This window comes from Onychostoma macrolepis, chromosome 13, assembly GCF_012432095.1.
Source record: "Onychostoma macrolepis isolate SWU-2019 chromosome 13, ASM1243209v1, whole genome shotgun sequence".
Lineage (NCBI taxonomy): Eukaryota > Metazoa > Chordata > Actinopteri > Cypriniformes > Cyprinidae > Onychostoma > Onychostoma macrolepis.
Window position 1 is genome coordinate 1,519,838 of NC_081167.1, and position 20,384 is coordinate 1,540,221.

Below are 20,384 nucleotides of genomic sequence, written 5' to 3' on the forward strand. Positions count from 1 at the left end.
CATCAGCAGCCAGTGGAAGTCCAAACATTGATGGCTAATGGTCATTGTATGTGGTGTCACTGTGAGATCCAAATGATCAGTGTTGATCTGTACAGGTGCCCTAGGTGCATGTTCCTGAGAGAAAGTCTCAGGAGAAAGAAAATGGCAAGAGACTTGAAACAACAATTAAAGCATTACACTGTTTATTAGAGTTAAATTTTTAATTGTAGTTTTTCATTTTTCAGAGCACTTGCACCAACTTTCTTAGTAAACATTATTTTTATTATGTTGATACATTACAAAATATTTCAACAGTTGATGCAAAACATTATAACAACCTGCATAATATGATTTTGATCATGTGAAGCCAGTGGAAAATATGATCTAAGTGATTTTGGCCAGTGGCTTAACTGTTTGTGCCAGACTGTCTGCATGTTTTGGCTCTTCAAGGCAAATACGCATATAATAATTAATACAGTCTCTCACCTGAGCCTCCACTATCATGAATTTTGACCTTGCTTTAATTAGTATCAGACTGGCCATGGTCACCTCAAGGCTTCTTTCTACTCCAGGATATTTTTTTCTTAGTTCTTGCTCCTTTAGTTTTTTGCTCCATGAAGTCTGTTGCTGCGATTGCACATTGTAAGAACTGCATAAATGTTGGTGCTGCAGTTTTCCATTCAGCCAATACTCTGTCACATGTAAAGTCAGTGAGGTGTGATGGCACAGAATGTTGTGCTACTGACTGGAACTTGTTGCTGGTTAAAATTCTACATTCCTTCTTAACTTGCTTGAGGACAACATCAATGGCCAACTGGGACTTTGTAACGTCCTCTAGAATTAATATTTACAAGGACTCTCATAGGTCTCTTTAAAGAGTATGAGTCTGCTGCACTTTCTGTGACACACTCACTTGAATATGACTTTCACTACTGACAGTATTCGGTACATATGCTGATGATATGTCAGGTAATACTTGATGAAACAATTCATGTCTTGCTGGGCTGCCTTCAGAATCGGTAAGACGCTTTTTCAGCTCTTAAGTGGGAGTTGAAGATGCATATCGTTTATCTCTTGTTTTTTTTACACACATAATTTATGTGCAATTTAAGTCTTACTGCTTCTTTGTACATTGTGTGTGTTTGAGTGCAGCTTAAATAGTCCTCCTAATGGGAAACAGGTGTTCAGTTCCCAGGGGTGTTATGGGAAATGGAGTCTGGGAAACAGTGGCAAAGGTCTGGGATGGAGTGCCCTCTAGAGCAGCTCATGGGAACTCCATCTGGAGATCATGACACTCATAATATAAGTGACTGCTGTGAAATCAAGACCATTTTACTAATCCCACAGAGATCTTCACAATGATATATATATATATATATATATATATATGATTCACAAGCACTGGTGTCAAAAGTATTCACATTCATTGCTCAGGTAGAAGTATAGATACTAGGGTTTAAAAAGACTTCTGTAGAAGTTGAAGTATCAACTCAAGCTTTTTACTCAAGTAAAAGTGTAAAAGTACTGGTTTCAAAACTACTTAAAGTATAAAAGTAAAAGTAATGTAAGGGAAAAAATGCCATTAAGGACAAAAGTTTAGGCCGTGCCACAGGGGCCTATTGTGCACCACCCCACCTCCTCAAAAAAACATTTTTCTAAAGGCCATAATGTTATCATTAACCTTTATTGGAATGTAAATGTACACCCAAGCTTAGCTGCAGGAATCTGTGAGGGCAACGGACAAGAACATTGCTGTACCCAGGGCAGGCTTAGTAATAATTACCCTTGTGTGGTTGTCTATATACAATAAACATTAGTGCTGTCAAAATTAATGATTAATCCAAGTGATTAATAAAAAAAAAAATAAAAAAAAATAACTCAATCCTGATACCTTCCTGGTTTGTACTATGCTCAATTCTATAGCTAATGGCAACAATGTCACATTTAACTAGAAGATGTAACAAACACTTTGGACTCAATGCTGTATGTACAACAACAGCGTAATCTACATCAGTTACATTTCGCTCGAGTTCTCTTCTCGAGTCTCTGCCACGGACATCTTTGTACTTGGCTACATACGTCTGCTGTGTCCAGTGTTGGGGGTAACGAGTTAGAAAGTTAGTATAGCCTACTTATCACAACATTGTCGATCGCAAACGCTAATTTATTCAAATGTCTCTCTACCGACCTACCTACTGTAGCTTAATTTGCGGAGGAGAAGAGAAAGCACCCGTTTGATAAATGAGCCAGTATTGGAGAAATAATAACTTTTAAGCAATAATCTTTTTTGAGTAATGACCCCAACACTGACTATGTCCTTGCTGGAGTGTGACGTGATTTGTGTCATGTGCAGGTGCGATGGATCGCGTACAAACCAATAGCATGTCGGAATGGTATGTGTTTATACTTCTCATCCAACCACAATCAAATTCACTCTATCCGGATGGCGCGATTTATATGGATAGGTTTTTGGGGTTTTTTTTTTTTTAACGATGACAAGCCGGAATGAAAACAAGCCGAAATGAAACAGGAGTAACGAGGCTATTTTTAAAATGTAAGGAGTAGAAAGTGCAGATAATTGCATGAAAATGTAAGGAGTAGAAGTAAAAAGTCGGCTGAAAAATAATTACTCCAGTAAAGTATAGATACCCAAAATTTCTACTTAAGTAAGGTAACAAAGTATTTGCACTTCGTTACATGACACCTCTGCTCACAAGTATCATCTTATGTGGTAGATATTCTTAGTGAACTTTCAGTGAAGCCTGTTGGGGAGAAGAGTGAGGGGAAGAAGGAAGTGGGCGGTCATAAATGAGCGAGGATGGAAGTTTGGGCAAATGGTTTTCTTTGAGATCTTCTCTTCAGAGTAGAAGGTTTATTGTTTTATTGCCTGGCATCTGTTTTGTGAGAGTTCCTGAAGTTTGGTTTCATGGGGAGATCATTTTGGGTCTTAAAAACCTTGGGTTCGAGCCTTCAAGCCTTTGAGGACAGCAAGCCAAGTTTGTTTACCGTTATCTAGAAGGACTGAATAGGCAGCTGAACCCGTGAAATACCATTTGTGGTAGAGTAAAGGCATGGGTTCAACATATAACATTTTTTTTTAATATGTGTTTTAAGAAGTTGAAAGGATTAAGATTCCATTATCTCTTTCATGCTAGGAAGTATCAGGGAAAGTCAGGGAATTTTATGTATCCCTAAAAATCTCACTGTGATGTTTTCCTCTTATAATTTACACTGAGATCTCCACAAGATTGTGAAGAAATACAAAAGCCATTTGAAGCGAGCTGAATTAGGTGTGTCACTCATAAGTTACTTTGTTCATAGTTTATTGGTCCAATTTCATTATGAGATCTCTTATTCAGAACATAAACCACCCCAGAGCAGGTTAGCTGTGCACTGTAAGTCAAGTCACATTTATTTCTATAGCACTTTACAATACAGATTATGTCAACGCTTCACAGTGATTAACAAGAAAATAGCAGAAACATTTATGGGAACTCAACTGTGGAGACAGTGTTGGTTCATTTCAGATCATTCTCATCATGTGCTGCATGATGAATTTTATTTTAATCTTGATCACAATTTCCACTTTTCTTGATTTATTAAGCATCATTTTCTGTGATATTTGTCTGCTGGTTATTTATCCTGAAAACATTTCATGGCGACTTTCTTGGTGCCTAAAACCCAGGGCTATCAGAAAACTAAACTGAAACTTTGCTGGCTATCCATTATAATTGGCTTAATAATATAGGGCCCAGGTAATGTCACGTATCAAGTCAATACCTATTTCAGATACAACAAATGAAAAAGACATTTATGAACTAAAATGTTAGGTTTTTTTTCATACATGTTGTGTGTACTAGTGTATGAAAGATGGGTTTAACTGTACTATTTAGTGGTAACTAATTTTATTTTATTTTTTTTAATATAGAGATAGTATGTTAAAAGCACATTTTATTTTCATGACGTCCCAAAATAGCACAGCTGAGTACACTTAGGTGATTGTTCATTGAGCCTGTAACAAAAGAAATCAATGAGAGTATATTCCGGGAGATCAGAAAAATTAGCAATGTTTAGAAAGTCCAGGATGTGCTCCTTGAATGATCGATTTCTTTGATGCAAGTGTATGATTCTTACTGTTGGGTCCATGACTGGTTTGGGTTGTTCAATAAAGCCGCTGGGTCTAGGTGTGGCTGTGTATTCTGTAGCGTGGAGCCTGACAACAGAGTTAGAGGATCCAAGTGAAGGCTTTATTTAAGCAAGGTGTGGTCATGTAGGCAGGGTCGAACCCCAGAAGACAATATCATCCAAGGAAAAGACAAAAGAGTAATTCAATAACAGGCAATGTTCAGGGCAGGCAGCAAACAATCACAAAAAAACGAAACAAACAACAAAAAAAAAAAGTCAAAGGATCAAACACAGGCAAAGAAACCAGTTAACTACAAAAACAAGAAAAACACGGGCGAATCATGGAAACTAGGATGGATAGGAATAATCTCAGTACACAGCAAAGAGTGGGTGAAAGGGTGCAATTTAATCAGTTCCTAGTCAGGGGTTATGGGAAATGGAGTCTGGGATAGTCTGGGACATGGGCACTCCAGCTAGAGATCGTGACAATCTGTTTGTTGAAAATTTGCTGATAATGCAAGTGAGATGTTTACATTTGCTTGTTGGGATAATAATGCTTGTCAACTGACCAGAGGCGGACAAAGTACACAACTCCATTACTTGAGTGAAAGTACAGATCCTGCTGGTCAAATACTACTTCATTACAAGTGAAAGTTGTAAAGACAGATTTTTACTTAAGTAAAAGTACAGAAGTACTTGCTATTAAAAGTACTTAAGTACGAAAAGTAAATTTCCTTTTTATGTCAATGCACTGTTTTATTATTGTTGCATGTAATACTTGCAATACCTCTGAAGCAACTCACAATACATTACAGCTACTGAATGCACTGACTAGCTTGTAGTATCTTTGGAATAAAGAGTTTTTAGAATGTTAAAAACATATGTGGGGAAAAAACTAAACAAAAGAAAAAAATTATTTAACCCCACAACACACACCCACAAAAGCAGGATGGTAGTGATCTCGCACAGCTCTGACAGAGTGTGCACACATCTATGTGTAGCCATTCATCCACATTTAAACAGAGTAGAAATTGCTGTAAATACAGAGTGATAAGGAAGAAAAAAAAATCAAACCTGCTTTAAAACCCAGCAACACAGCTGTATAACTTTACAACAGCAACACTGCTTTACCAAAAAAGCAAAACAGCAAGATTTATTTGACATCAAAACAAAAGTTTCAAAAATGCTGTCTTATCGCTCCTGCGGTACAGAACGGTCTGCAGTGCTGCTTCATGTCCAACACCTATATTGTGTTTTATTAGGAGACGCACAACAGTTCTTCTGTGGCTTTATAGGTAATATTTTCACTTACAAAATTTAGCAAAATCAGACAATATTGTGTCTAATATATACCACATTATTTACTTATTAAATTGTTGTAAATAAATATCACATTTGCAACTGGTCAGTGTTAAAAAAATGCTGGGAAATCACTTCATGTAGCCCTACAAGAGTCATTACTGATAAACTGTCTGAAAAAAAGAAAGTCACGTTTTAGAGAAGAAAACAAATCACCCACTGAAGCTGCTACATAGTGACGACTTTCTGCTTCGAAGACCTTGATAGAAATGTAGTGGAGTGAAAAGTACAATATTTGTCTTTCAAATGTAGTGAAGTTAAAGTCATAAGTTTCCAGAAGAAATAATACTCAAGTAAAGTACAATACAGTAACTGTAGTTACTGTCCCCCTCTGCAACTGACAACAAAGTTTCCCATTTGAACTAGCATAACTGCACAAAAATTTGAGTTAATAAAATCTTACACAAATTAATTACACTTTGATTTCCTTCAATAAAAAGGAAACTGATTAAGATGGTGTAAAAGGTGTGTGGATGTGGAGAAAAAGTGCTGGCCCTCATCACTATCAAAGCTGCCCATCCCTGCTAACCAGTCATTTAAATGTAAAGCAGCAAGCTCATTGGCTAAGTGTAAAAAATTAACCAATCAGCTTGTGCAAAGCCGTTTAACACTGTGAATATCATCAGTCTACGTTAAGGACCTATCAGTCTTTGCCATCTAGAGAGGGTTGCAAAATCTGCATTTCTGCAAGGTATTGAGCTGATTTTAAACTGTTGCTGAGGATTGATTTTCTCCCATGGGTTAAAGGTTTGAGATGATGCATAAATTACATTTGGCTGAAATGCTTGTATTGAAACATTTTGCATTCTACTTATGATCAAACTGTGGTATATGTTAAGTTTTGTGAAGGATGGCCACTGGTAGGAAGCCTTTTAGCTGTTTATGATCAATCTGCATAACGGTGACTGTAAAATATGTATTTTAGGAATGGAAATGACATATTTTGAGTTTTGATATTTGGAATATGGTCATTGCACTACTTTGGGGGCTACTTTAACCCCCCTCAAACTCAAACCCCACAAGTCTGCATCCTGCTCCCACTGTCTTCTTTTTTTTAAAACTAAAATATGGTCACCCTAACTTTGACAGTGGCATGGATTTTTATGTGGCTTCACAATTACGTTGCAAATATTCTGTGGGTTTTCAATTGTTTCAACATTTATGAGGTCCCACATTTCAAACTACAACCATAAACAATATCAAACTTTTGCAGCTGAATTAATATGCATTCACACGTCAGTCTACTTAATTAGCTCTTATACTCATTTAAGCCCGAAACACACTGCACGATTTTTGGCTGTCCCAGACGAAAGACTGGCATCGTGAAGCAATCGTGGCGATTTCTGATTGGCCACGATTGTTTCACAATGATAATCTTTCGTCTGGGACAGCTGAAAATTGTGCAGTGTGTTTAGGGCTTTAGGCTCATTTTACAGGAAGCAGACCTCTCGTAAATCATGGCATTACTCGAGGTTTACTTCCAAGCTGTGCAAAAAAGAGGTGGATAATGCCGTGAGTTATACTGACAGTGGTTTCTGTTACACCTTACTTTCTCTTCCTGACACGAGTCACCTGAAGAGACTAAGTATTGACTCAAATGAACAAAAATGGTCTGATAGAACCCACTGAAAGATGAAAGCTAAATAAAAGTGTGTAAAAGAATGCCTCATTAACTTTGGTCAGCATAGGCGTTAGGCATACATGTGCATGGCATACACCAGAAGTTTTCAAACCTGTCCTGGAGCACCCCAGCAATGTCTCCCTCATCTAACACACTCGATTCATGTCTCTGTTAATGAGTTGATAGTTGTATCAGGTGTGTTAAATGCGGGAGACCTACAAAATGTGTATTGCTAGGAATACATAATCTTAACTCTTATCAACTCTTTTAAAAAATATAAAACGTAGGACTACTTAATAACACACTTGACGCCGTTCTACATGGTATGAGGCATAAGCTGCTCTAAGAACCCTTCCAAGTCAGCATTACCCTGCATGTGCCCCAGCTGTCAACATGTTACCAACATCAGTTGATCCCGTCTGTTAACACACATAGTGTGTTTCGCTATATTAGTGAGAACATCTCAATGATTCCATTGGTTTCTTTTCAGGTTAATGATATTTTCTCTCACCTGACCATAAGGAAATGCTGCCTGCAGCTACAACGAGGAAGACCTCCGAGGGAAAACTACACCATGGGAAGTCAAGATGTGATGGGAGTCAATATTTCCTCTGTGGCAAAATTGGGCTTGCTTATGATTTCCTCATCTATCATGGTGCTACACCAGAGCTCTCTGAGTGAAGGCACTGCTGAGGTGGTATGGAAGCCCAGGTTTCTTTGACAGTGGCCTTCAGCTCATCTGCATTGTTGGGTCTGGTGTCTCTCATTTTCCTCTTGACAATACCCCATAGATTCTCTATGGGGTTCAGGTCTGGTGAGTTTGCTGGCCAATCAAGCACAGTAACACCATGGTCATTGAACCAGCTTTTGGTACCTTTGGCAGTGTGGGCAGGTGCCAAGTCCTGCTGGAAAATGAAATCAGCATCTCCATAAAGCTTGTCAGCAGAAGGAAGCATGAAGTGCTCTAAAATTTCCTGGTAGATGGCTGCGTTGACTGTGGACTTCAGAAAACACAGTGGACCAACACCAGCAGATGACATGGCAGCCCAAATCATCACTGACTGTGGAAACTTCACACTGGACTTCAAGCAACATGGATTCTGTGCCTCTCCACTCTTCCTTCAGACTCTGGGACCTTGATTTCCAAATGAAATGCAAAATGTACTTTCATCTGAAAAGAGGACTTTGGACCACTGAGCAACAGTCCAGTTCTTTTTCTCCACAGCCCAGTTAAGATGCTTCTGACGTTGTCTCTGGTTCAGAAGTGGCTTGGTAGCCCTTTTCCTGAAGACGTCTGAGCGTGGTGACTCTTGATGCACTGACTCCAGCTTCAGTCCACTCCTTGTGAAGCTCTCCCAAGTGTTTGAATCAGCTTTGCTTGACTGTATTCTCAAGCTTGCGGTCATCCCTGTTGCTTGTGCACCTTTTCCTACCCAAATTCTTCCTTCCAGTCAACTTTGCATTTAATATGCTTTGATACAGCACTCTGTAAACAGCCACACCTTTCAGTAATGACCTTCTGTGACTTACCCTCTTTGTGGAGGGTGTCAATGTTCGTCTTCTGGATCATTGCCAAGTCAACAGTCTTCTCCATTATTGTGGTTTCAAAGAACAAGAGATACCCAGAATTTATACTGTAGGGATGGTCATTTATTCAAACTCAAATGTAAATATTCTAATATTTTGAGATACTGATTTTTGACTTTTGTGAGCTGTAAGCTCTAATCATCAAAATTAAAACAAAACAACTTTTGAAATGTTTTACTTTACATGTAATGAATCTAAAAAAAAGATTTTTACTTTTTACTTTTCACTTTTTGAAAAAAGTTACAAGAAAAAATGAACTTTTTCACGACATTCTAATTTATTGAGATGCACCTGTATGTGTGATTTGGTTGATTCAAGAGACTTTTTAACTTGTGAGGATACACAAATGTTGTCTAGTCGGATTATTCAGTGTATAAATGAGGACATTTGTATACAAGTATAGCTTAACAAGCGCACACACACACACACACAAGATACAACAAATAATACTTTTGAACTATTGATAAATTATTTGATATAGATACATTGCCTGCCGTTCCCTCATCTTCTCAGGTACCCCAGCAGACTGAAGGAAGCCGTGAGGTGCATTAAGTGCTAGGTGATGAAGCAGTCTACGGACTCATACGTTTGCAAAACGAGAGTCGCTCTGCTATGGCATACTCAGAACTAGAAGCTCACAGTAAATAATCCATACATAATGGATGCAAGAATTTTCCTGGCTAAGGTACAAAAAAGACAAAATATATAATGAGAGGAAACAGGAATATGCAACAGGGTGTTCAGACTTTAAACAAAACTATAAAGTTCCACTATGTGAGTGCAAAGCATAAACTTTGCAGAGATGCCTGTATGACACAACACAAAGCCGCTCTCATCACCGTCATCCAAGCTCAAGTCCAACACACCTTATCATACTAAATTCAAGATGACATTTGTGTAGTTCAAGGTTCAAGAGATACTGTTTCAAAAGAAAAATGGACTTTCTACCACAGGCAGTGTGATACAAATTACCCAAAAAAGCAACCCTATAAATAACCTGACCCAACAGGCTGTCAGTGGGGTGACAATGGCAGTAAGGCCCAAACCAGGTGGAAGATTCAGCAATTTGTAGCAGACAGGCAGCAACAGAGAATGACACAAACAGAAGAGGATGAAGCACACTTCTATAAGATTCAGGTGAATATCACAATTGACCTATCGGTAAGCCCCGCCCCCCTAAGTTACTGTTGCTCCTTCTTACAATGACAGCTGCAGTGTGAAAACCTTGTCCCACGATGTTTTTGCACAATTTTGGACACAGAAGGCCACCAAATGGGAATTAAATATTCCATGGAGGGATTTATGAAATATTTAAAAATAAATATGGTGGGTAACTCTAAGCGAGGGTTTACAGATCACAATGCAAGCGGGAGAAGTCTCATATTACGGCCGTCATCACGATCGCGGATGACAACATGCAGGATCAACACTGTTCATATATTGCAGGCTACGATTAAATTAATGTACATTTAACCAGTTTAATATGGAGAGGCACTGAAATGTAGAGCTTCGTTTATGTGTTTTTGAACTACACTGTACAAGACGCGAGAACAGTCTGCTATATAGGTTTGTTCATTAGCATGGACTCACTAACTGTAATGTTAGCTAGTTTTAGCCAGAGATACCTTTCTAAAGCACAAGATAACATTAATGTTCTGCTTGAGCAGATGAAAATGGAAACTTAATGAGTGTATGACAACCAGAAAATGAAAGTGTATGTCTTCATTTGTATTGGGGGTGAATACTTAGGGACATTTTGCTCTGTTTTGTTTGGATTCAGGAAATGTAATAAAATAAATTATATCGCCCATCCTCTCAGGATACCTGGAATCAGTGTTACAAGTACCGCAGGCACTTCCAATGTTTCTCTATGGCGCTGAAGATGTCCGAGTTCCGCTCCCTGTGCAACTGATGCTCGACTGCCATTGGCTAGTCTGCGTTCGAGGGGAGGGGCTTACCGATAGGTCAATTCCATGTTATGTACATTTTAAACACTGAACACTTTAAACGTTTTAACATGTTAATAGATGAATAATACAACATTCGGTGTTGTTAGTGTGTAATTTCATATGAATCTATGTAATTTAATGTTGCTATTATTTAAGGTAGTAATTCTTGCATCTGGTGCCGTTTGACAGCTAAAGAAAAAATGAGACAAAGCTAAAGAAAATGACAGCATCTAAATCATACCTCCATGACCGATTCAGGCAATAAAAGAAACTGAACACTCCGCTGACACACACTTTCAAAACAGATCTGAGCCTTTTATGCAAGCTTTCTTTAATGGCTATTCTGTATGTTCAAGGATCTGTAATGACACTTAAGTATCAATATTAATTTTCATATTGTTTGTGTTGATAGGCAAGGCAGCGAGATGCTTCATCATCTTTAATCATGACTCCTAAAAACACAAAGAAAGAGAAGAGACCATGGTGCAGAGGATCTTGATTTTCTGTTGAAGGATTTCTCTCCTGTCCTGGAAGGTAACTTCTATGGACCAAACCAGTCTCTTAAGATTAGCTCTACCCTGGTTATGCTAGCCACAATACTAGCCATGCCCTCCTTTTATTATTAGGAGTGAATGTGACCAAGATATAGCTTAAGAGGAAATTTAGGCACTGAGAACAATGATCACGGTCTCTTTCATGGACAAGAGCTACCGTGGGACATCGGGTTATCAAAGGAACCATGCTGCTCTGACTATAAGGTATTTACATTATTATTATTATCATCATCACAATTATGTTGTTACTCAAAGCAGTGTTTTTACAATCCTCTTATATTTATGTATAAACAAGGAGATTATCTCTATTTGTAATCAATGCCTTTTTGTGTGTAGTGTCAGTGTTTTTTGTGCTCTACCCTACAGCTCTGATGTTACCAAATGAAGGGCTGCTGTTACCTGGAGCCCTGACCCACAGCAGTAGACATCACTCTGTGAAAGGATGAGGCCCTAACGCCACCTTTCCACAATCTCCTATATTTGTACTGTATATTATTTTCACGTTTCGCACCATAGTGGCAGTCAGAGCTTTTAAATTGGTTGTGAAGTAGCGGTTACCCCCTGCTTATTCACCATAGTAAAATATCTGAAAGTGTGAATATATCCACACAAAACAATTTGGCATCAAAAATATAGCTGGTTTTCTACAGCTAATCAACATAAATAATTATTTAATAATTAGACAGAATTATTACAACTGCCCATTTTACAGAAACATTTATCTCTCTTTTAGAACCTGTAAACGCTAGATAATTATTTACTTCATGTACTTTGTGAGTTTTGATGCATGGACATATAGACATAGTCTATAAAGCCAACAAAAAACTGTCAAATTGCAATAGTAAATGCAATGCAGTGCTTGCAGCTTGCTGCTGTGATAGTACAGTGCGCTTTAAACATATTCAGAGTTATACGTTTGTGTGTGTGTGTGTGTGTGTGTGTGTGTGTGTGTGTGTGTGTGTGATGCCTCATACTGGCAGAAAATTCCTTGTATGTTATGCATACTTGGGCAATAAATGTTGATGTTGATAGCTTACTCTGTCAACAGCCAACATAACATACTAATCAGCTATAATTATTGCTAAAAAATCGCATCTCTCTGACTGCAGACCTGTAAAAGGGCAGTGTTTATCACGGAGTATAAAACTCTGAATACCTAACTTATACAGGACTTTTATTTTGTGTTGGCTATGTGATGTCATAAGGCTGCGCCGCGCTCCTGCGCCTGTGATTAGGCTGAAGAAAGGTTTGGGTTTTAAGGCATTTAAAGTGTATAAATAAACACAAAGCGTTCAGGCTATTCATAAGTTTTACTAGCGATGTAAAATGAACGATTTATTATTGAATGCAACATTGCGAAGCTTTATTTAACATTACAGAACGATTTTTTTGTGAGTAAAACCCATCCAGACACGATGACAAACACTAGCTGAGTCTCATTTCGTTCCCTGTATCGTGAAGCAGTTATAAACACGAATCCAGTCTCTGGCGAGTCGTGTTGAGAGAAACGGAGCTCTTTTAAACTCCGATTGAACCAAATACTTCTCAGAATGTTTGGAAGCACGGCACGCCGACGACACCTGCTGCTCAAAACTGTGCAAATGCAACGAGAACACAAACGTGTAATGACATAAATACACATGGACTTTATATAAATTGTGTTGCTTTTTTAATTTGTAGTGGTAGCTTTGAGTGTTTTACGGCTAATAAGGTTATTTAGGGCCGTTAGCTGTCCAGTCTACTGACCGCTGAACTAGGGAGCTTTTTGAGATGCATCCAGAGATTTAGTTTGGATTTATTTTTCTTTCTGTTAATTATTCTCAAACGCACAGAAAAACTCCCAGTGAAGCAACTACCAGAAATACATGACACAAAGATGGCTTTTATTAAAGAGGAGAGTGAAGACATGAAGATTGAAGAAGCATTCAGAGTCAAACAAGAAGATACTGAGGAACAAACAGGTTGGTTTCCATTCTCAAAGCCTGCTGAATTTGATCCTTGTTAAAATGTTGACCTCTACATAAATGAATGATAAGAATGTCATATGAGTGTCCTGATTAAAATAGTTATATTTGACATGGAGCGTGTTGCCTCATGTGGACAGACATGTTGAGATCACATGACCAAACCAATACTAATGCAGCCTTTAAGTGCACCTGAGAAAATCCTGCTTCCAAAGTGGGCGTTCCTTATTAAAACACGTCACATTAAATTAGGAAAAACAATACAAAAGCATGCTGACCATACCTGTCAACCCTCAAGTGTTTACTGGGATACTCCCATATTTTACCGTTTTATCCCGCTGTCATCCCGTTTAAATATTTTCCAGTATTTTTAATATTTCTATAAAAAAAAATCCCACTGAGCATTTGTTTGAAATTTGTAATTTGTATGGCCCAAACCTCATTATATGAAGAATCCTGTCAACATATTCCAAGGTTGTCCAGTTGCCAGATCTGGTATGAAACGCATCCTTTTCATCCACACATACAAATTTCAACCCATTTGTGGCCTCAACTTGGCAACCAGTGGTGCTGTTGATATCTGCGCAGGTAGTGTGGGAAGGAAACAAGCATCACTGGTAGAAATGGGAGGAGAAGACTCAGGTGGTGCTCCAGGTTAAAAAAAAAAAAAAAAACTAAATATACATGTAAATTTATCAATAGCTGGATGAAAGAATTTAATTTCGAATCCCGGAGGCCAATATCGACAATGCATATGAAACTAAGACTAATGCAGAATGGGTCATGTAGAAGATTTGAGAAAACTAGAGTGATATTTTATTTCTGTTAATAGCATGTTGAATTAAATATGATGTATTATAGAAATATAATTTGTGTGGACCCCACAAATTGTATAAAACCACAATATAGATATGTTGTCCTATTACACATTTTGTCCACAGTCACCTTTGTCTTAAGTACCCCCAAAACCCCATCAAGTACCCCTTCACTAAACTAAGGATGGGTACCAAAAACAAATACTATTAAATAAAATCATGTGGTAATTATTACATTAATACACCCAAAACAATTAATTTGTGGGTGAAACAGTTTTATATTTTGCAAAATAATGAGATTTTATTTATTGCCATCTTATGTTAAATCACTTGTTGTATTCCTCAACTGTAAGTAGCTTTGGAAAAAAGTGTCTGCCAAATGAATAAATGTATAAATGAGATTAGTCACAATTACATATTTTGTCCTAAACATCGTCAGTCATTGCAGACATGATCAAATAAAAGCTGTATCAGCAAAGTCTGATATTCAAGAAAAACAATTATTTCTCATATGATATTAAAAACAGGAAATTTTTGTTTGACAATCTTGTTAATTATCGACACTGGTCCTACTTCTAAATCTATTCACATACCCCCGGGGAAGCATATACAAGGAGAAAAGCAGAGGACCTAATACGGAGCCCTGTGGCACTCAATACTTGTGTTTCAGGAGACGCCTCTTCATTTACACAAAGTTGTAGCAGTTGGATAAATAGGACCAAGACTATGATAATGCTTATTCATTAAAGCCACCATAATTCTCCAACTGTTTGAAATAATGTTGTCGAACAGATCTAATAGCAAGAAAAGAGAAATGTAACTTTAATAAGCACAGTCTCTTTAAATCATGACTGAAATATTGATTCTCTGCAAAACTGAACATAGTTGCGAGGACAATATTTTTATAATATTTGAGTTATGAATGGCAGATTTGGGATTGGTCTATAATGAACCAGTTATTCTGGGTGAAATGATAAAGATTTTGATAGCTGCCAGCTTGAGCATGTCCTAAAAAAAGCAACAAGTTAAAAATATTGAAAAGTTCTGAGAATACAGGTAACACCTCTTCCAGTAGCTTAGTATGTATAGTATGTATGTACAGAATCTAGCATACATGTTGGTGGAGGTCCTTTAATGTTTTATGTTGTTTTTGATGTCTGTTGCTTTGGGCCATTAAACTGGGGTTAACTTGAATTTGTCTTTTTTTGCTTAAGACCTAATGGCACTGAAAGATGAGAGTGAAGAACTGACTGAAATGGAAGAGAAAGACCAGAAACTTGATTTCGTGTTTGGAGAAAAATCCACAAAGACTAAGAAGGCTTCGACACGAAAAAGAGGTCAGAAGAACGAATATAACAGCTATGTCACTTGCCATCAGTGTGGAAAGAGACTGACTAACAAACAAAACCTTGATGTCCACATGAGAATACACAATGGAGAGAAGCCTTTTACCTGCCAACAGTGTGGAAAAAGTTTTACTCAAAAACAAAACCTTAAAGTCCACTTAAGACTTCACACTGGAGAGAAGCCTTACACATGCACTCAGTGTGGACAAGGTTTTACACATAAAGGAAACCTTAATGCCCACATGAAAATCCACAAAGGAGAGAACCCTTACAGCTGCAAACTGTGTAGGAAGAGCTTCTCACGAAAAGAAAGTCTTAATGCCCACATGAGAAGTCACACTGGAGAGAAGCCATTCATATGTGGTCAGTGTGGAAAGGGTTTGAGATGTAAAGAAACTCTTAATTGCCACATGAGGATTCATTCAGGAGAGAACTGCCTTACATGTCATCAATGTGGAAAGAGTTTCAGTCATAAAAGAAGTCTCAATACTCACATTATAATTCACACTGGAGAAAAGCCTTTCACCTGCCCTCAGTGTGGAAAGTGTTTCACACTTAAAGGAAACCTTAAGACTCACATGCGGCTTCACACAGGAGAGAAGCCTTACAAGTGTCTTCAGTGCAAGAAAAGTTTCACATATCAAAGAGACCTGAAACGTCATTTGCAAATTCATTCTGAAAATAAATTGCGAGTGTGACGAGGTTAATGAAAAGGAGCAGTTTAAAAAAATCACCTGCGCATTCACTCTGGAGGAAGGCAATTTAATTGTGATCAGTGTAACAAAAATTTTCATTTGCCACACTCATGCAGATGTGAGACCCTGTTTGTGTTCTTTGTGTGTGAAGTGTTTTAAATGCCTCAGTTTAAAATGGCACCAGAAATGATGTATCTGTGTGAAATGAAGGCTACATTCACATCACAGATGAATGTGGAACAAATCTGATTGTCCAGCTTCATGAACACTTCTTTTATTTGCATCCATCACCTTTGTATACTTTGGCTTGTGGCTTTTTATTTTATTTTTTCTCCATGTACACGTGAACTCCTGTGGCCATTTGAACTTACCCGACCATCTCCATTGCTGTATTTTTGAATACTGAGCAGCTCATACAGTCATTCCAGTGTCACTCCATTTCATTGGTTCATATTGATACTTGGTATGGAATGAAAATATTAAACTTCTGTCTTGCTATGATATGCCACAATGTTAAAGGGGTGATTGCCTGTTTATTTTTTATTTTTTAATTTCTAGGCTTGATTGTGTTTATGGGGTGCAGTCTAACATGTGTTAATGCCTCAGGTTTTTTTTTTTTTAAGCATTATTTTTCACATTATTTGCCTTTATTCTACATCTCTCTGTCCCTTCTCTGGTGAACGCTCTGATGATTTCCTGGTTATATGAAGCCCCTCCCTCAGAAAAACACAATAGGCTCAGATTGGTTAGCTGGCCCGGTGTGTATTAATTCGATAAACTTGTGCATGTCTAAACATCACACCCCTCACCTCAGAATGCACTCCAGTTGTCTTGTAAACAATGGCGTCGTCAATATTGCTTATCAATTTGAGCCCGATTAAGACCCAGAGAATATTAGTGAAGAGGATCGCACAGAACCTGTGCAAGCACGGCTCTTGTTTTTCATGACGACGGGGGTCGTCCTTTTTATTCGAAACATTGTTTCCTTTTTATTCGAAACATTCCCAAACGCACACTGTAAAACTTGATGCAGTAAGACTGTGAGTTCTCTCAACAATAGTATTTTAGTTCTTCTCAGTAAAGATACTTTGTTCAGCCAATGTAAATTTGTTAGTTCATGCAATGCTGATTGTCTTATTTTGCTAATAGAAAAATTCTTGTCACAGCAACTGAAACAACAATTAATGTCGTTGAGGTAATTAATTTTTTTCTGTTTCCTGGAAGAAAAAAAGAATGTTTAAAAGGTCACCATATTCTCAATTTTATGTTGTTTATTTAGAAATGACAAATCTTAATGGATAACTTAGTCTTATAAGTTGTTTTACAAGCAAAGACATTGTTGTCTACATTAGACTAAGATATCCAGAAAACGGATTTGAGTGGTTGAACATTCTCTAGGCCTCAAAACTAGACACACAAACCTCAAGAACGGTGACAACCAACACGTTAAACATATGAGCTCTTTACATCACAGTACAACAAATAACTAACAAAAATGACAAAACAACAGCAAAAAAGTTTAAATTAAGTCAGCAAACAGCAAAAAAAAAAAAATCCTATAACAGTAACTGCATAATTTATTCATGCTGCATTGAATGCTGGGAACTCGCTATGCCTTAAAATTTCAACAATATGAAATTCTTTGTTCAGACAACTGTTTTTGACTAGTTGGGACAACATTTGGTGTAATTTTGTTGGTCTGACAAGGGTTTTTATGTTTAGTATTTGAGACTCAAAAAGTTTTGTAAACTGGAAAATGTGCAGTTGCATTTTTTTACAGTGCATTAACTATATCATGAAATATCTCGATTCTCACCCTGTTAGTTGAACTATAGTGGGCGATGGTCAAAGGTGCCTAATAATGTAGTCTATTAACTATGGATAAAAACCTGTCTGTTTACTTAAGTAACAGATATGGGTGTCATGCCATATCATATTTTTAATATGACTTGAATTTATTTTTAATGTGAATTTAACATGGAAAGTTAATGTGAATAAAAACATTGTAAGTTAGGCTACTTACCATAATTGTCATAACACTTTCATTGTACAGAAAGAGAGCAAAGAACATTTTCACTGACAGTCTAGAGTTCAAGTACTCTCAAAAACTCCCATTAAAATCACTGAAGCTGTTTACACTGTGAAATTAATATCGTACTTACATTTTCATACACACATCTGCACTTTGTTGTTTCTAATGAGAGAATTCACCAGAAAGAGATATTCAGTCAGCGAGTGAGTGAAGAAAACACCGATATTTTAGCGTTGACTCATCTGAACACCTCTGATTGGTCATTGCGTTCATAAGCTCAACTGCATTGTGCGTGATTGGTTATAATGGGCAGCGCTGTAAAAACTCGTCTGTCTCTGGCTCAGCGCCAGCCAGCGAACGCAGATTTGAATTTAAGCAGCTGATGATATGAAGCGTTGAACGATTTAATCACGCTGGTGTGATTGTATTAAATATAGAAAATATTATTCGGCTATTTTTCGTCTTTTGGAAGCTGCATTCAAAATCCACTTGGCTCAAAAATCTGAGGGGCACGTGCCCCCTCACTTTGAATGGGCATGATGCTTCTGCTTGTATATCATTTATTCAGAGATAGTCATGAAAATAGCCTTGATGCTGGCATGTCTAAGTATTTCAGTATGTTTGAAATATCACAGTTCTGTTCATAATGTATATTAAAAAATAAAATAACAGGAGAGTTTCAAAGTGGCTTATTGTAACACTAGTGTGCAAACTTTTTTTCCTACCACATGACAAGCTAATAACATGGTTGTCAGTATTAAAAGGTATAATGGCTGCTTTTTGTATGTTGTTTAACATATGTTTAACGTGAATTCTTGCTAAATCTGCAGTTATATTATGGGCCATTGGCATGAATTGCACTCGCGATGGAGCAGTGGTGGAGCACTCTTGGAGCGAGTGAAAACCACGACGCTCCGAGTTTTAAAAAATCCGCTCCTCGCTCCAGTCAAAATCACACCGCTCCGTTCACATACTCTGATTGTGAGTAACTACTGCTGTTATGACAGGTCTTTTTCAGAAGCAGCCGCTATCAAAATAATCTGGCTGCGGGCCGTAGGCCGCCTGTTGCTGACCACTGATCTAGGGAATCTATCAGGACTGGTTTCATGAATATAGATAGAATTAATCAAAAGCTATTAACACTTTTTTTATTTTATTATGAATTTTGACCAGAAGGTGGCACCGTTCCAAAACTTTGGGTACTTTCAGAGTATGGTCCCGATGACATATACCAATTTTCATAATGATACACTAATGCATCTGTAAAATACAGCATTTTTCAAACAAAATTCAAAATGGCCAATATGGGAAAACTTGGTATCGTTTAACATTTTAAAACATGTAGTGTTCTTTGACAAGTAGGCCTACTGAAAATTAAGCAAGCAAAACCAATCACCATGCTGAAACAGACTGTTGCAATCATTGTGGTTGCATTGTTTCCATTTCTTCCAACTCAAGCTAAAACATATGGCCCTATCACAGTACTTACCATCTTGAGTATCAAAACAAACAACATGCTGTAAAGGAGAGCATGGATATGGTGTGATGAAGTTAGCGAATCACAGCAGTGGTTGTTTATTTCCATGTCTGCCAAAAAGTGACGCCCCATGAAGTTGAGTGTTTTTCACAGAGAGTAAAAATGAGAATGGAAAATTATCATTTTTACAAACACTGGACCTTTATTGGAAACATCCGAAACTGTATTTTATGACTCTTTTAAAGGGGTCAAGACATGAGAAATCAAATTTGCCTTGATTTTTTGGCATATAAGAGGTCTTCGTGCCATTAAAACATCCTGCAAGTTTCATAGCTTAAAACATTCTCCTCATTATAAACAAAGCATTTATTTAGTCAAGCTCCAAAAAATGGCTCGTTTTTGGTCTGAGGTACAAGGTGACATCACCTGGGCACAAACATTTTCATAAACACTGCCTCCCGAGCAGTCATCTTCTCACCATAGGCCCCGCCCACTGGCTTTACTCGCTTAATGGTTGACACTTGATCATGCTGAATGTGAGTGTTGCGTCACAGAAATTACAATCACTGCCACTATCTTTTCTACACTGGATACAGTATACAGAAGCACGTTTGTTTTCTGACACAGTCCATGCCCTCGAGTCTTTTTTTTAATCAAGTTGTAAAAACACTCACATGCAAAAGCAAGGGGCATTGATACTGTTTCCTATGCAATGACGTTAGCCAATCATAACAGTCGCTGATTCACGACAAGCCTTAAAGGGCATGCCCCCTCAAAACAGGTCATTTTAGAGAAAGGGTCAGAATGAGTGTTGAAATGTTTTTTTTCCACGTTTTTTTTTTGTGCAAAAAACCCCCAAAAAACTCATGACCCCTTAAAGG

General features: G+C 37.6%; 1 protein-coding gene across 7 annotated transcripts; it reads left to right on the forward strand.

Moving 5' to 3' along the window:
- The first annotated feature begins 887 nt into the window (after window positions 1-887).
- LOC131552044 (gastrula zinc finger protein XlCGF8.2DB-like) lies at window positions 888-18,697 on the forward strand. Of its 7 annotated transcripts, none has more exons than XM_058795440.1 (5): window positions 888-998; window positions 11,033-11,154; window positions 11,247-11,378; window positions 11,541-13,135; window positions 15,168-18,697. In XM_058795440.1, the coding sequence occupies exons 4-5, from the start codon at window positions 13,051-13,053 to the stop codon at window positions 15,995-15,997; spliced, it is 915 nt and encodes a 304-aa protein (XP_058651423.1). In that variant the 5' UTR covers window positions 888-998; window positions 11,033-11,154; window positions 11,247-11,378; window positions 11,541-13,050; the 3' UTR covers window positions 15,998-18,697. The 7 variants fall into 7 exon arrangements, with proteins under 7 accessions (XP_058651423.1, XP_058651420.1, XP_058651425.1 ...); XM_058795437.1 differs by having other exon boundaries at window positions 893-998; window positions 9,185-11,154; XM_058795442.1 differs by lacking the exon at window positions 888-998 and having other exon boundaries at window positions 6,891-11,154; window positions 11,541-11,656; window positions 13,007-13,135.
- Window positions 18,698-20,384: the final 1,687 nt, after the last annotated feature.